This window comes from Cyprinus carpio, chromosome A4, assembly GCF_018340385.1.
Source record: "Cyprinus carpio isolate SPL01 chromosome A4, ASM1834038v1, whole genome shotgun sequence".
Classification (NCBI taxonomy): domain Eukaryota; kingdom Metazoa; phylum Chordata; class Actinopteri; order Cypriniformes; family Cyprinidae; genus Cyprinus; species Cyprinus carpio.
Window position 1 is genome coordinate 17,176,337 of NC_056575.1, and position 18,422 is coordinate 17,194,758.

General features: G+C 42.5%; 1 protein-coding gene across 1 annotated transcript; it reads right to left on the minus strand.

Annotated features, from left to right (window-relative positions):
* Nucleotides 1-4,163: 4,163 nt before the first annotated feature.
* Nucleotides 4,164-16,903, minus strand: LOC109063121 (solute carrier organic anion transporter family member 1C1-like; the record flags this gene model as incomplete). The annotated part of the gene is made up of 13 exons (XM_042736811.1): nt 4,164-4,651; nt 4,750-4,867; nt 5,014-5,078; nt 5,481-5,665; nt 5,784-5,949; nt 6,078-6,273; nt 11,841-12,005; nt 13,409-13,612; nt 15,467-15,565; nt 15,668-15,820; nt 15,916-16,022; nt 16,405-16,537; nt 16,729-16,903. Coding segments are annotated over 13 exons (1,938 nt in total), but the record flags the coding sequence as incomplete, so codon positions are not given.
* Nucleotides 16,904-18,422: the final 1,519 nt, after the last annotated feature.

Sequence of the window (18,422 nt, forward strand, 5' to 3'; positions counted from 1 at the left end):
TAACTTTGATTTAAACTCATGGACAGAGGACAGGGATCTCAGATAAAAAGGAAGACTGTTCCAGAGCCTAGGTCCAACAACAGCAAATGCACAGTCCCCTCTTGTGTTCAGTCGTGTTTAAGGCTGAGCTAGAGAGTAATTGTTTGCGGACAGCAGGCACCTGACTGATGTGTTCAGATTTAAAAGTTCAGACAGGTACGAAGGTGCAAGGCCATTAAGAGATTGAAAAACAATATCAATATTTTAAAATCAACTCTATGACGAATCGGCAACCAATTTAGAGACATTAAAATATGAGTAATATGTTGGCATTTGCAGACTCCCGTTAGAAATCTGGCTGCAGCATTTTGCACCATTTGAAACCTTGTAATAGAAGACTGAGAAATTCCAGCATATAAAGAATTACAATAGTCCAATCTAGATAAAAACGAAAGCATGTGTGACTCTTTCAAGATCTTTGGGGGACAGAAACAAGCCTGCCTTAACTACTGTGTTTATGTGTTGATAAAAGTTAAAGGAAGAGGCCAGAGTTATTCCCAGACTTTTCACAGTTGGTTTGATATAAGAGTGCAGATTTCCAACATCAACAATGTTTTTTTTTTTTCTTTTCTCAAAGAGGGCCCACACACAATTGATTCATTATTACTCACATTAAGATGTAGAAAATGTAAGGACATCCAGGATCTTATGTCATTTAGACAGGCAAGCAAGGTTTCTAAGCCTTTCTTGTCAGTGTGCTTAAAAAGCAGATAAATTTCATAAGTTTCATCTGCATACAAGTGAAAAGATACTCCATGCCTTCTAAGCATAGAACCTAGAGGTAACATACAGTATATAATGAAAACAGAGTTGGGGACAAAATGGATCCTTGAGGAACACCACAGGTAAGAGGAGCTATGGATGAGACAGAGCCTCCAATGCCAACTGAAAAAGGTCCTGTCAATAAGAAAAGATTTAAACCAGCTGAGGGCACTCCTACGGATGCCCACATAATGTTCAAGACATGACAACAGAATGGCATGATCAATAGCATTAAATGCTGCACTTAAGTCTAAAAGCATTAAAATGACAGTACTGTGGTTTGTCCTAAAACTGGACTAAATTTTATCAAGGATAATATTTGCATCAAAGAAGCTCTGTAATTGCAGTCACACTATTTTATCTAGAATCTTAGATATAAAAGGTAAATTAGAAATCTGTCTAAAATTTGATAAATCAGTGATGTCCAAATTAGGTCTTTTCAATATTGGTCTCACCCTGGCATTTTTAGAGTGGGAATAGAGCCTGAGAGAAGGCTTTTGTTGATAATTAATTTACTTCATACCTTCATTAACAGGATCCATGCCCCAACACTGTCAAATATCTGTTTAAAAACAAGTATAGGAACAATGTCAAGAGAGGAGGTAGTAGGGTTCAAATTGTTGACTATATCTGTTAGACAAGACATAGTAATTGGCTTAAAAGAGTTTAACAACCTGGTGGCCATAACACAATTGGCTGGATCAACAGATGGAGGTAATATAGGCCGTCTAATCACTACTATTTTGTCAACAAAAAAAACTCTTTTCACACAGAGATCAAGATCAAGTATATGGCCATGTACATGAGTTGGCTCATTTACCCATTGAACAAAGTCACAGGCTTCCATAAGATTCACAAAGTCTTTGGCTAGTGCTGAGGAGTCACAGCATACATGAATGTTATAATCACCAACAATTAAAAGTCTCTTGTATTTGGGAGTTATCACACCTATGAAGTCAGAGAACTAATTTAGGAAGTCTTTGTTTGTTTTCAGAGGACGGTATACTACTGCTACTACCAACAAGTTTGTCTGATCCAGTGAGAAAAGCTGTCCTTCAAAAGTTGAGTAGCAATCTGTGTTCAGTATCCGACAGCAGAAACAGTTTTTAAAAACGGATGCCAGTCCTCCACCGCAGCCAGAACGACGCAGGTTATTTAAAAATTTATAGTTACTAAGTGTGAGTTCAGAGAAAGAACTTAGATCGTCAATTGAGAGCCAGGTCTCCGTCACAAACAAAAAGTCATTTAAAATAAACATCTTGTTCCCCAGTGATCTAGAGTTTACTAAAGCCATCTTAATATTGTAGATAGAGAGTCATTGACCGACTGCGGTGCATGCTTCAATGGGCGAAGATGCCGCTGATTTGCTCCACCTCGCTGTAAGTAGGAAACGCACAACCGAGGCAGCTGTACTGACGAGTCCCCTGACAGGTGAACGATCCATTGGTAAGGCATCTCCAAAGAACTCCTCGCGAAGTGAAGACCATCCACCTGACGTTCACAGTCAACCTTGGCGAGGCAGGCTAGCCAGACCAGACACCAGACTCAATTTTAGCCTGGCGACTCTACCGGCCCGTTTTCCTCTCCTCCGACGTCGTTTCCTCCAGGTGAGCACATTGGGCACACGGCACAACCACACAGGTAGAGTTGTCAGGAAGGGAGGAGGTGGAGAGCTGGGGCATGCAGCCGACACATCTTTGAATTGTTGGGCGGCATTTTGATTTATTAATAAAAAGACAAATATGGCTATGGACAAAGAGACAGACGGCAAGCCATTGACACCGGTGCCATCTTGATCATGGATCATGAGTGGCAAATAAATCATTTTTCTATAAATAACTGACAGAGGTTTGCAGTTCTCCATCCATATTGAATCTGCAGCAAACGTTTGGCAACAACAGTTATAGCAAAGTTGTGGTGATCATGGACAATCAACTAGTATAATGAAAACTTGCCTGAAATGTGAAAAAATGTGGTGAACTATACAGTACATGCAGAATTCATAGTGAAACCGCCTGTTATATGAAGTGCCTATGGGACACAGTGATTGGGAAAAAAATGAGATGGGAAGAAAAAAAAGTATTTTTGGGTGATTCACCCACAAATGTTTTTTGTTCCTCCCAGAAACTTTGCATTCTCTTGCAAAAAGCTTTGTATTCAACAAAAACTGGTGGGGGAAATAATATAAAACAGGACTAACAACTTTACTTCAATACTTTAGGAGAACACAACACTTGTTGCACAAAAGTTTTTTTTTTTTTTTTTTGTGTGTGTGTGTGTGTGTGTGTGTGTGGGTGGGTGTGTGTGTGTGTGTTTTCTCCATTACCATGTGCCTTGGGGAATTAATTTATAGAATTGCAATGCTGAATAGATCACAAGATAGATTTGCCAGAACACTATATTTTTGGTAAGCGTCACTCACAGTCGCTCACAGTGCTTCTCTGTGTGACAGTTAAAACCAAAGTGTTTATCAGCTTTGACCCTAGGCTATACGCTCAGTGAAATGTTACCCAAAAAGCTAATAGGGCCATGGCCTCTCTGCTAATGAAATGGGTACTTGCGATGGTGAACACATTCTCTTCATTACCTCAACAACTCTCACTGATGAGTCAGTCAAGGTCATACAGTATTTGTAATTTTCAGGAACATGAATAGACACGTGGACTGAATATAACGTTCCTAGACTGTCATAAATACCTGTGGTAATGACTGAGTGCTTTGTTGTGTTAGGAGTGGTTGTTATATGTACACATGACAAAAACGGCTCCCAGTTATAATGAAACTCAATAAAGGGATAATTCAGCCCAAAATTTGAATTCTGTCAACATTTCCTCACCCTGATTTTGTTTCTAAACGTGTGCATTTCTTTCTCCTGCAGAACACATTCAAGAGGAGTTTCAAATCACACATTTAGGCTTTGGGCTGGTAATTAAAGAGGCAGGCATTACAGCAATTAACAACAACAAGAAGGCCTACTTAATGAACAATTAACCCTAAATATGCAGCACTTATGGCTGTCTTCCACTTCAAATTTTGTATGGCCTTTCCTCAAATTTGCTTCATCTGGTGGACTCAGATGTACGTCATTTTTTATTTTGTGTGAGTGGCCACTTCTGCTGGGGTTGTTCAATGGGTTTAAATGGAATGCCCTGAGCCCTTGACCACTTGGAATGCCCTGCCTCTTATGTAAAGCTTATTAGATAACTTGGAAAATATATGTGTGAGTGTGTGTGTGTGTTTCCCTCAGACACAAACATAGAAAAGAGCAATGGGGGGGTTAAAAAAACCACACTTAAAAAAAAAAAAAAAACTAGTACATTATAACATTAAATATTTGTATTTATTAATCAATATAACACAGTAATGACAGTAACCAAGTTAGAAAGAAAGTTATATTTACAACATTTACGTACTGGTGGGTAAATCACCATGTGCACATTTGGACAGTCCCTACTTCGGTTCAGTTTTTTTTTTTTAAACAATCAGTAATTTATAACAACAATATGACTTTTTTTTATTATAAATGAATTAAATAATACAAAAAAATTAAATAATTGGTCCACCAGATGAATAGCATGATTTTTATGCACCTAGCAACAGAAATAAAATAATAAATGTTTGTCATCATGTTTTAAAAATGACCCAGGAAAAATAAAGGAAAAAAAAAAATGCAGAACATTATTTTACATTATTTTCCTGTTCTGTGTCACATAGCACAGGGTATTGGAGTTCTATGTCCTTGGACATTTGCTCATCGTTCTGCACTTTCCTCTTAATCTGTGTGGTGAAAATCCATAAAAGGGTATAGCTAAATGCCTGAAGAGAGCTGACCAGTCCCAGAAATAGGTACCTGATGGGGGCGAATGACATTTTATTACACATTAAATAGGGTTTCATATACATATTCATATTAGGGCTATATAGCATCACCTTGCTAGATCTGCTCACCTGAAAGTTTCAATGTCATACATTCTGCATGCACCTCTTCCACCGCATTTATTTTGGCCCCATTTCAGACAGGTCACGTCAATAAGAGCTCCAAAGCAAATGGGAGCAGGAATACCACCTTTAATAGAGAGAAATTACACTTAAAATAATTTTGTAGCTTAATGCATGTCTCAGACAAGAAAAATACAAAGATCTGTGAAATATTTTTTTAAGTTTTCCCTCATGAAAAACAATGCATTGCACTATTAGCAAATCCAAACTTACCAAAAACTCTTAAAACTAACAGCAATATTCCCACTGAGAGAGACTTCAGAACAGGATCCACAATCCTGCAAGAACAAATTTCATACAGATAATTACAGGATCCACAATCCTGCAAGAACAAATTTCATACAGATATATATATATATATATATATATATATATATATATATATATATCCATACAATTACAATCATCCATTCCACCAATTCCCAATTTTTATTTTTAAATAAAATAATACATTTTATATTAAGTTATTTATATAATTAATTGCTGGCCTCAATACATTGTGAGTAGGGTTTTCAAATTGACTCTTAAGATTAACCAACTCGCAGCTTGTTTGTTTGTTTAAACACAGAAGGTTGTACAATATTTGAAATGGAATCAAATATAATAAATGCAACTGAAAATAGGGAACAAGCAAATGGAGCAACTGCATGACAATATGATGGAAACAAATTAAACAGTACCTCAATGAGATGAGGAAGAAAGGAACAGTGCCCAGACAGTACACAAAGAAGGCTAAAGACTGCAGTGCCAGATAGATGTAGAACATTTTAGTGCAGCTCCTCTCTCGCGGACACTGTCCAAGCACTGCAGAGGAATTCCCAGAAGTCAGTCCCCAGCTCTGGATACATGTACAGCCATGGAATGTCTGAAGAACATGTGTAAGTATGTAAATAAATACATACAAACATAAATAAATAAAGTTAAAAAAAAAAAAAAGCATGTAACAAAGAATTTTTCCTCAAGAGTTAAAAGTAGTTATTCACCATATTCTGTCTTGTGCCCCAACTGGAATTGCAGCCAGCGTGACAAGGAGAGATGTAGGTCACTCCATTCTGTCCACACACTGGATCCCATAGGAAGTCGGGACACCCACAGTCAGCATTGCAAGAACTGAGTAAATCACAGCTTATATCTTGAAGTTCAATAGATCTGCCACATAAACAATTTATTATATTACACTATATATTCCTGTGACCCTAAGCAGGAAATTAAACGGATAGGTTTCCCATGATGCAAAAAGATTTATACAATGACTATAAATATAATTTAAAAAATACCTTTGATAGGGCACTGTGACCCCAGCGACATCTATGTTTTCACAGCTGAGAGCAAAGTAAGGTATTATGCAAACCAGTGAGGTTACAGAGGTGAAGAACACCAGTCTTGCAGATCCCAGCAGACCTAGTTTAAACCTCTTCATTATCCAACCACTCACGAACATTCCCAGAGCCACTGCCGGAATAGATATCACTCCTGCACATATGAGTGCAGCTAGTTTAAACAGCTAGCAAAAAATAAATAAAAAATAATATATAATAATATATAAATATTATATAAAAAAAACGTCTCGGTTACGTATGTAACCCTCGTTCCCTGATGGAGGGAATGGAGACGTTATGTCGAACGACATATGGGGTCTCACTTGGGAGGCCAATCATCTCTGAGTTTAAGGGAAAACGCCAATGAAAATTGGCTAGTGGATTTAACATACCTGAGCCACTCCCGGTGCCCACGGGTATAAATAGGCGGCAGGTGCATCCACTCACTAGGTTTTACGCTGAGGAGCCGAGAACGTGTCCCAGCAACAGCGAATGGTTCAAGGTCGTGGCATGGGGACATAACATCTCCGTTCCCTCCATCAGGGAACGAGGGTTATGTACGTAACCGAGAAGTTCCCTATCTGTCGGTCACTATGAGTTATGTCGAACGACATATGGAGTCCTATGGAAAAAGCCACAATCTGAACACCGTCACAACCCTGTGGTGCTGCAATTGTCGGCAAGCCGTGGCGTGCCACAAAAGCTACGCTTAAGGTCGTAACCTTCCCAAAGCCCCAGCACAAATTCACTGACCTTGGTACCGAAGGGGCCAAAGGGTGAGTACATCACTGCTGGAGAAGGCCACGCTGCTGTTCCGCCCACACAAAGTTAGTGGAAGGGATTTCAACCTTCAGAGAAAGATTGCTTCAAATCTTCTCTATTTGTTCTTACAGCTTTGCAAGACAATGGGGAAGCGAGCCTTAGGAAAAGGTCACTACGGAGACCACATCCTACCCGTAGGGAGGTGACGTGTGGAGATACTGATATGGACTGACCCAGGGGGCAGTACTACATATGGAATGGGTCTCTGAGGCAGGTCCTACCTTAGAGTAGGGATGGAACAGCTGCCAGAAGAGACTGACAGAGCGGGTCTGTCATGGGAAGACACGGGTTTGCCAAGAGGGAAACCTTACCGTGGAAGAATACACATATGGGATTACCCATAGGGAATTAAGTCTGGGGCTGACCAGAACTCCAGGCATGCTAACACCAGTGCTGGGCCTGGCGGCAGACTGCTCCACCAAGTCTGATTGCCTGGGCCCTCACCCCCAGGGGGCACGGCTCGCCTTGCGAATGGTACGCCAAGGCGATGGCATCCACTATCCAGTGGGCCAACCTCTGCTTGGAGACAGCCTTCCCATTCTGCTGACCTCCAAAGCAGACCAGGAGCTGCTCAGAGCTTCTGAAGCTCTGGGTGCAGTCCACGTATATGCAAAGCGCTCTTACAGGACACAGCAACGCCAAGGCTGGATCTGCCTCCTCCAGGGGCAGCGCTTGCAGGTTCACCACCTGGTCTTGGAAGGAAGTGGTGGAACCTTGGGCACGTATCCAGGCCGGGGTCTCAGGACAACGTGAGAGTAGGCCGGCCCAAACACAAGGCACTCTTCACTTGCCGAAAATGCTTGGAGGTCCCCAAACCCTCTTGATGGAAGTGAGCGCGATCAGGAGTGCTGTCTTAAGAGACAAGAACTTTAGCTCAACTGAATCGAGTGGCTCAAAGACCCCTCTGAAGTCCAGCCAGAACAATAGAGAGGTCCCAGGAGGGAATCAGGGGTGTTCTAGGAGGATTTAACCTTCTGGCACCCCTCAGGAACCTAACGTTCAGGTCATGCCTCCCCAGGGACCGGCCATCCACTGCATCATGATGGGCTGCAATGGCAGCCACATACACTTTCAAGGTGGAGGGTGACAGCCTACGCTCCAACCTTCTTGCAGGAAAGAAAGCACGACTCTGACCGAGCATCTCCGGGGGTCTTCTTGATGAGAAGAACACCAATTCGTGAACAGACTCCACTTCAGAGCATAGGCCTGCCTCGTAGAGGGGGCTCTAGCCTGAGTGATAGTGTCTACCACCGCCGGTGGCAGATCACTTAGGTCTGCCGCGTCCCGTCCAGAAGCCACACGTGGAGGTTCCAAAGATCTGGACGCAAACCCCTGAGAGAGGAAGTCCCTCCTCAGGGGGATGCGCCAGGGAGGGGCTGTCACGAGGAGCATGAGTTCCGAAAACCAGGTCCGGGTGGGCCAGTAAGGCGCAACCAACAGGACCTGTTCCTCGTCCTCCCTGACCTTGCACAGTGTCTGTGCGAGCAGGCTCGCTGGGGGAAATGCATACTTGCGTAGGGTCAGGGGCCAGCTGTGTGCCAGTGCATCCGTGCCCAGGGGGGCCTGGGACAGGGAATAGTACAGCTGGCAGTGGGAGGAATCATGGGAAGCAAACAGGTCTACCTGGGCTTCCCTGAATCGACTCCAGATCAGTTGGATCAGTTGGACCATCTGGGGATGGAGTAGCCCTTCCCTGGGGAAAGTGAGCTGTCGTGAGAGCGCATCGGCTGCACGATTGAGCTCCCCCGGGATGTGGATAGCGCGCAGCGACTTGAGCCTCGTCTGACTCCAGAGGAGGAGATGACGGGCGAGTTGAGACATGCGACGTGATCGTAGACTGCCCTATCGGTTGATGTATGAAACAGCCGCAGTGTTGTCCGTGCGGGCCAACACGTGCTTGTCTAGCAACAGCGTCCGAAACCGCCATAAGCTAGATGCACTGCCAGCAACTCCAGACAGTTGATGCCGTATACCCCAGGAGCCTCTGAAAGCATTTCAGTGGTACCACTGTCCTGCCTCTGAAGGAACTCAGGCAGTTCAGCACTGACTGGGCACGCTCGCTGTTGAGACGTGCCGTCATACTCATCGAGTCTAACTCCATACCAAGATAAGAGATTCTCTGCACAGGGGAGAGCTTGCTCTTGTCTCGGTTGACCTGAAGCCCCAACTGACTGAGGTGCCAGAGCACGAAGTCCCTGTGATCGCACAACTCCTCTCGGGACCGAGCCATAATGAGCCAGTCATCGAGATCCTGATGCCCACTTCCCAGAGTTGGGCAAGGGCGCCCTCCGCGACCTTCATGATGACACGGGGGGACAGGGAGAGCCCGAAGGGGAGGACATTGTACTGCCATGCCTGACCCTTGAATGCAAACCACAGAAACGGTCTGTGGCGCGGGAGGATCGAGACATGAAAGTACGCGTCTTTCAGGTCGATCGCTGCAAACCAGTCCTGGGACTGGACACATTTGATAATGCGTTTATGTGTCAACATCTTGAACGGGAGCTTGTGCAGGGCGCGATTCAAGACTTGCAGATCCAGGATAGGTCGAAGGCCATCGCTTTTCTTGGGTACGATGAAGTAAGGGCTGTAAAACCCTGTCCTCATCTCGGCTGGAGGGACTGGCTCGATTGCATCCTTCGCCAGCAGGAAAGCAATCTCCTCGCACAAGACAGAGGCGTCCCGGACTGCCACGGAAGTCTCGAGAACGCCATTGAACTTGGGAGGTCGCCGGGCAAACTGAATCATGTGACTGAGTCGGACCGTCCGAATGAGCCAGCGTGACGGGTTGGGCAGCGCAAGTCATGCTCCCAAACTCCGTACAAGTGCCACCAAAGGGACAGTCATCATACCCGCAGTGGTGCAGCAATGGGGAGTTGTGTCAGATGGCCCAGAAAGCATCGCGTTCTGAGTCATCACAGCCACGCTCCCCGTGTTCCTGGAGGCACTGGCCAGAGATGCGTGGAGAGGCGTTGCGTCTCCGAACTGTGACATCTTGGCCACTGGCGAAAGGGGGCATTGTGGGTGAGAATGAGGAGGCAGTGCGTCGCTCATCGTCAACCCACGAGCCATGCAACTCGGAGGAAAGGGAAACTGCTCTTTCATTGAAAAAAAGGGTGCCGCTGGCCGTTGGACCAGCGGCGGAACAGAAAGAAACGTAAACTGAAGATTCTCCACTCGGCCCTCCTCCGGGGGAAGGAGTGGTGCTGTCTCCGCCAGCTCCTGAAGAGCAGTCTCCCACATCTCCGAGTTGCCCGTGTCAGGGCCACTTAGTCATTTTCCTCGAGGACTTTGCAGCCGGAAGTGACACGGGGGGCACCGCTCTCCTGCACGGGGCTTGACGCGCCAGCCTCGAAGAACTCTCAGCATGGGGCGGAGCTGGTGTGGAGGATGCGGGGGGGCACCCACGGCGACTTGCAGGCAGAGGCGCTGCCCGCGACGGAATGGTGGCAACCGGAGGATCACGTCGGGGCAAGATGTGCTGTATGGCCTCAGTCTGCTGTTGTTCTGTCAGGAACTGCTGGGCTCAGCCCTGTTGCATCGCCGCACAGGACAGCGCCGCACATCGGACAGCCTGCACTTTGTCAATGTCTCTCATCGAGAACCAGTGCACTGCACACTCGTGTGGACTTCCGTTGCCCGGAAGGGTGCCCCGGAAGGGTCAGTCTGCCGGGAACTGCTGGGCACAGATCAACCTCGGGTTGGTTCTACCCTCGTGCATTTGTTAAAGCCTTGGCTTGGTGAGTTTGCAGGATAGCCGTGGCATGCAGGGCAGAGGCAGCTTGGCCCGCAGCACTGTATGCCTTGGCAGTGAGAGCGGCCGCCAGCTTACAGGCCTTGGATGGGAGACGTGGACTATTCCTTCCAGTGGCGGCGTTTTGCGGACACAAGTGCACCGCAATCGCATTCTCCTGCTGGGGAATGTCGACGCACCCCCTAGCTGCCCCACCATCGAGGGTAGTGAGGACGGAGGAAGGAAACGAGTGGCTTCTGGCTGTAAAAAGGAGCCATCCATGCTGCAATGCTGATGCTGCAATCGACATCTGATCCCCGGAGGCAAACTGAATGACCCGTTGGGACTGCCGTAAGACAGCCCAGTAGAATCACCCAGCAGCCACACAGGACAAACACTGTGGAAGGGGTAAGAGGTCCGTGGGGCGTGGCCCGGCGGAGAAGCTCTCACTGTCACCTTCAAATCTCCCAGAGCACTAGCCGGTGGTCCTCTGCTCGTGGCAGAGAAACCGGAAAGGGTAGTGACAGAGGGGTCTGCTCCTTTCCCTTTAAGAAAGGAGAGACGCGGTCGCAGCGTTGCCATGGTCACACACGCAGTGCGTGCATGAACCATCCATGAACGCGTCTTCAGCGTGCTTAATGCCCAAACACAGAAGACAACGCTCGTGGCCATTGTCAGAGAACAGGAAACAACCCCATCCAGAAGGACACGGACGAAACGGCGTCTTTAAAAAGAAGCGAATCGTCCGTGATTTGCTCTTTTAGGAAATCTGCTCTTTTAGTTGAAGCGACCAGGGGAATCACTGAAAGGGACACTGCTGTTCGCGCTGTACCGCCAACCAGAACAGCTTCCCGACACACAGCAGATGAATGGCTTTGTGGAGTATAACAGCTTTCATACAACCACTCGGCTCCGAAGCAAAAATCTAGTGAGTGGATGCTCCTGCCGCCTATTTATACCCGTGGGCACGGGGAGTGGCTCAGGTATGTTAAATCCACTAGCCAGTTTTCATTGGCGTTTTCTCTTAAACTCAGAGATGATTGGCCTCCCAAGTGAGACCCCATATGTCATTCGACATAACTCGTAATGACTGACAGATAGGGAACTATAAAATATATATATATATATATATATATATATATATATATATATATAGCAACTGTTACCTATGAGAAAATTGGTCTTTGATGCACTTTGTCCAAACTGCTGCTCCAAATACTTTGGTGTGTATGTTATGGTAATGGCAAAGGCATTGAATGCCAACACACTGCTAACCAGGTACAGGAGATAGATCCTATTGGTGAGCAGATGCTTTATAGATGGCCAAAAATCTAGAAAACAAGCAAATAAGCATAATTTATATAACACTGCTAACCAGGTACAGGAGTTTGTTTATATTTGTGTGTATATGAATGATAATAATAATAATTTTTATATTTATAAAACTATATTTAATTTCATGCACTGTTTTGAACTGTGATATACAAAATTAGAATTTATGGAGATTCTTATGGCCACCTTTTGAATATATATTTATATACAGTACCCTCCACTAATATTGGCACCCTTGGTAAATATGAGCAAAGGTGGCTGTGAAAATAAATCTGCATTTTTTATCTTTTTGATCTTTCATTAAAAAAAAAAAATCACAGAATTCTAACTTATCATTGAAATAAAACAATGGAAAGTGGGGGGAAACACATGAAATAAATGTTTCCCTTCAGGAACTTGAGCTGCGTCAAAATGCTATGGGTACACCTTCAGTGTGAACATGTGCTGAATCACGTGTGTAATCAGTCTTGGTCTGTTATGTTTTAAATTATGTATAAATAAATAATCTAAAAAATAAATATATATAATTATTTTTTATAAATAAATAATCTAAATATAAATAAATAATCTAAAAAATAAATATATATAATCGCAGTAATAGGATCACACGATTTTGAAGAAAGTCCTATTCGCTCCGCCCAGCAAATTCAGTTGTCAGAGACGACTGGAACTTCAAATGGGACTGGCTTCTAGGGTCAGATGAAACTGAATATTTATTTACAAAAAAATATTTATTTACTTTAATTTTTTTGCAGCAAACACACCAGATGGGTTTGGTGCAAACAGGGATTAAAATGTACCACGTGTCCACGGTTAAAAATACTTCTAGGTCTTTAATGTTGTGGGCCTATGTTTCTGCCAGAGGTCCTGGACATTTTGTTCAGATACATGGCATCATGGATTCTATCAAATACCAACAGATAAAAAAAAATTCAACCTGACTGCCTCTGTTAGAAATCATATAATGGGCAATGGTTGGATCTTCCATCAGGACAATGATCCAAAACGAACATCAGAATCAACAAAAAAAATGTGTCACTGAGCACAAAATAAAGCTTCTGCTTCAATGATAGGTTAGAATTATGTGACATTTTTTGAATGTAAGATCAAAAGGATAAACAATGCAGATTTATTTTCACAGCCACCTTTGCTCATATTTACCAAGGGTGCCAATATTAGTGTTGTGCACAGGTTAGAATTATGTGATTTATATAGAATAAATATATGCAAACACAAAACACCTCAAATGTGAAAGAGACTGCAAAGCTCTAAAATGTCACAAAAATCTTTAAGCGTATCAAAGTAGTTCATACAACTCCTGCACTGCAAGTCATTGATTATGTTAGATTTAATTAGACCTAAATTGTATCTAACCTTTGTGGTCAGTGTATGGTTGACATACCTTTGGCAATTTCTGTAATGCTGAGTGTGTGCTTGTGTTCATTTGAGGGGTGATATGCTTTAGAGGTTTGGGGGTTTTCAGGTAAAGCTCTTGGCAGGAACCAAAGAGGCAAAGCAGCAAGAAGAGTCAATAGCCCAGAAACCACATAACCCAACCACCAGGCCCCAACCCAGCGAGAGTCTTGAGGGGTGATGGTCACACTCTCTGATAATGAGAAGAAAATATTCAAATAAATAAAATATCTGTTATATATATTACACCCACACCGGGCTCACCACCTCATTTCACTCTTCGCCCACTTTCCCTATTGCTGATCAATCACACCTGTATCCAATCACACTTGGTATCAGTAAGTATCAGATCTCTGATCAAAGAACACATGAACCTCTCTGCTCTTAGTAGAGTTACTTAACTGTTAATCTCAGACTTCCTTCTTTGAAAAAGACTCTTTATCTTGATCTATTGTCTCCATGTGTGGCTCCCATACTGGCTGTCCTTAAATTCCATCTGTTCTTTCAGGTTAAGCTCTTTTGTTATCATACATACCTGTTCACTATCCATAACTTGCAATCAAGTAATAAACCCAACTGCACTTGAGTTTACCATCAAACTGTGTGTGGTGTCTACGTGAAAGAAGATCAAGCCTTTATCATTATCCCAGTGGGATTTAAAATACATTTCCTCCATGTCAACGACAGAAAACGACCTGATCTTCATCCTGGCCATCTCTTTCTCTGAGACGAATCATCCTTCCTTCTGTTCTGCCAGCGAGGTCTTCCCTAAGTCCCTTTTTCTAGATGCTGCCTGTGGGCTGTTCTTTCTGGTAACAGGAGGTTCTATTGAACCTTTTGTTTTGGCCACAAAGATCCAACCTGAATCCTCCTTCACTATTCCACTAGCTCCTCCTTGGCATTTTCACTGGCTCTTTTTTAATAGCTCTTTTGACTGTCTCTCTTTGGTTCACTCTTCCCTTTGGTTTCACCAGGTTTTCTCTTTGCACTAGTTCCATCCAGACTCCTAGTCCCACCAGCTCCACAATTGCCATGTTGGACTTCCCTAATTCCGTTTCTGCTGATTCCCCAGGGAATCCTGTTTTCCCAGAGCTACCAGAGCAGTCTACTCTCCTGTTCAAATTCTCCCAAGTCTCCTCTTCCATTGCCCACTCAGCCAAACACTTTGAGTCCTCCTATTTTGCCCATTCTTCTGTTACATTGTCCACTGGGTCAAACACTTTGAGTCCTCCTATTCCCTGTTTCACTGTGATGGTCTCCTGCTCCATCAGCTCTGCCAAGGTCGTCTCTAACAGCACAAAACAGGGTGCTCCCCTGCTCCAGAGCCAACCAAACCTCTGACCCTACCATGGTCCATTGCCATATTCATATACCATGGTATTTACATGGTACTCCAAGGTACTTTAAAGAGTAAGTACTACGGTGGTACATGTCAAAACAAAAATATTAAAAAGAGGCAGACTTTTCAAATAAAAGATCCAAAAAGCTTCCCACTTCTTTCTTATTCAATCAGTGTTACTACCTCTTATATTCTGTTTAACCTTTTCAATTCCAAGAAAGAGAAAAAAGAACATTTTAAGGTTACATTCACAAAAAAATGTCTTGCAACAGGACTCTTTACATCCTCTCTATTTATTGCACTTCTGTGTTCTGTTATCCTTTCTTTTAATGGATGGAATGTTTAACCAACATAAATGTTGTTACAAGGACAGTGAATTGTATAAATCACATTATTGTCTATCTACTATCAAACTCTTAATATGGCTTGAAATGGCTCTTAAGCTGAAATGCATTGGTGTTTTTTAATTATTAAAGTAGTAAATTATTAAAAATTATTAAATAGTAAAGACTATTTTTTTCATATTTTTGAACAGTTTCTGTACTGTTTCTACACACCTTGTGAAGTGGCAAAGTTGCGCCAGATCCCATTTCACATGTCAAAACAAAGAAAGCAATTTTGTACTACTTTTTGATTCTTATTTTGTGAGTGACAGCTAAGATGGGTGTATACCAATTTTAATTTGACAATATACCAGTTTTAACTCACCTTGATCCACTAAGCCTATATCCACATAGAGACTAGCACACAGAGATCCAAGTGAGTAACCGAAAATTGGCCCAATCACTCCAAATGTGTGCAGACAACCTACAGAAAATAACAAAAGAACAAAATGGACTAAATCACATGATGGTACATGGGTAATTTTGATGGGAGATGAAAAAATAAAAATAATATTAATTTTCTCACCAATGTAAAAAGCAGAGTTTCCTGGGCGTGCATAATCATCTATGAATGACATTCCCAGAGGGCCAATGCCGGCTTCCCCAATGCCACGCAAGATGTTTCCAAACAGTACAATCACCCATGTGGGTGAGCTTTCCACTTCCCCTTTTAGACACCCTATACAACCCATATAGTGTGCTCTGTTAGGTATTTTACTGCATTTTACAATTAAAATATCCCACATGCTTTCTCTCAAATTCACCACATATTACCGGAAACAAGCTGTTGAACAGTATTCTGGGTGTCAGATGAGAATGTGGAGCTCATTGTGAAATTAGCAGGATCATTAGTGTGGGCGGCAGCTTTATCGTACATGTACCTGTCAGAAAAAAACAGAGAAGAAAAAAAAGAGGAACTATGAATGAACTGAATAGCTTAAATCCATTTCTTTTGTGATGGGCACATTTTTAGTATCTGAATTAAAGTTCATTTGGGTGATATACAGTCAAAATGTCAGGGTGATAGAGCTGTAATGAGGGTCTACAGCATTTACAGACAACGTGAATTTTTTTGGAATCATTAAATATGAACTTTTCTCACAAATGTAATGAAAGTTTTTAAAAACCACATGAAACTGAACATGATTACAAAGAGAAAGTTTCTAAGAACTTTGCACACGTGTTTTAATGGATGTTTAAAGGATCTTTCCTGTTCTTCATTGTGGCCACTGCATTTATCATTGACCAATAAATGTTACTCACCGGCTCATGATGAAGTGAGGTAAAGCCATTATTAGAGTCCCTATACCCATCAACAGGACCCCTGCTCCAATAATCTTGGGCCTGTGAAACTTAGCGCCAAAGTAGCTAACAACAGTAATGACCAACAGATTACCTGCAAGGAAAAGTTATGTTATTTAACAAGTTATATGTTGTTTCATAGCATCAACTGTCCCATTTTTAAAGCATGAACAGCCATTCCATCACATTAAAACATCAATGGTGTGACTCACTGGTATAAGTGCTCATCTAATGGCTGAACCACATCACAAATTTCTCAGTTCAGCTCAACACATCTCTACTTACCCATTTCAAAGCTGCCATCGATGATACCAACAGTGGAGCTTGGGATCTCAAACCGCCTCTCAATCTGGGTGATGGTGCTTTTGGTGTAAGCCCCCGTCAAGGATTTTGTGAAAAAACAGAAGGCAAGTAAACCAATAAAGACCTTTGCAGACACAAGGGCAGAAGAAAGATTAAGTCAATATTTTACAGTTTTGTTGTTGTCTGACTTAAAATGTATCATATTTTATGTCAGAAATATTCTGTTACAGCCATTTCACCATTGCAACAAATTATCAACTAATAGTAATTCAGTTAAACTTAAATTGTGGCATAATAGTCAAAGTGTCTCTTGCCTTCAAAGACGGGGAACAGCATTTGGCTTGAGTTGTTGTCTGATTCTGGCCTGAATACTCCATTGGTCTAGTCTCAGTAAACCTGTCTGGGCTGCCCTCCACTGTCATGATGAACTACGGGCCAGGGAAGAGATGGCACATTTTGAAATCATTAACGATTTGGTTCCTGTGTTGAATTTCCTTGATACATTGTAATGAAATGTAAACAAACATTAAAATATCATTATTTAACATTAAAACACTCACATATCCAGAGTTGTCTTCACATAGAAAGGATGTACTAATATGCAGAGATGCAGTTATATGCAGAGATATTCCCAAATGAGCGATATCTAAATGTGTCTTTACATGTACCTTTATATTTAGTCATTAACTAACACTGAGTAATCATTCATTTGTAGATCAACCAGTACAGTACAGTTTGTAATGTTTCCATTTTTTATGAGCGTTTACATGGCAAAATGTATCAGACACTAGAAATTTCAAAACAGAGTGAAAATTAAAATAAGATGAGCCAATAACAGCATTTAACAAACACCAACCAACAAGAACACAAAGTGACACCAATCAGCACATATCTGCTTATTTATGGTGCAATGTGTGTGCTGGCAGTCTATCTGTTTTTTAGTAGTGATGTGTGTGCATTCACATGTGCCTCCTTAGCCTTATAGGAAACTTGTGGTAAATTTGGAGTTAATATAGGCCTATGATAAATGTTGGCAAAGAAATCACTGGCACAGGCTTGTAACGCTTCACTGGTGAACCAGCAGCAAACCTTTAGCAATAAGAGACAGTTTGCTGAACCTGGAAGACCTGACCATTTTTATATCTCTAAAGTGTTAGACTCACTTTCAGAATGATGATATTATCCAGTGGGGATAAAAATGAAAAACAAACAAAAAACAACAACAACCCACCAACCACCAACAGCGTAGCCTATAAAAAATACCAAAAATACACATATTTTTATTAGGTGAAATACTGTAATATGACAATACAAACAACAATAAAATCAGAAATGGACTGTAACTGTCAGCGCTTCTGCTTAATATGTTTCGTCTAGGTTTTGTGATCCTGGTTCAAGTGCCTCAGTCCATGCAGGGCTTTTCAGAAAGTCAGCGCGTGTGAGAGTATGAGATTAATACACAATGTTTTTGCTCAAAACTCACTTGACCAGTGTAAGTTATTGTATATAATAAACTGATGCATAACTGTATTATGTGACAGAACACAGAATTTACTGTCACCATAATGTGGGCATTATGATCACGCAATGTTGACTGATGGATCGGCAGAGAATCAACTTTCTGTTAGTCATTAAGAAATTATGACTCTATTCTGTTTAAAGAAATGTCAGGTAAA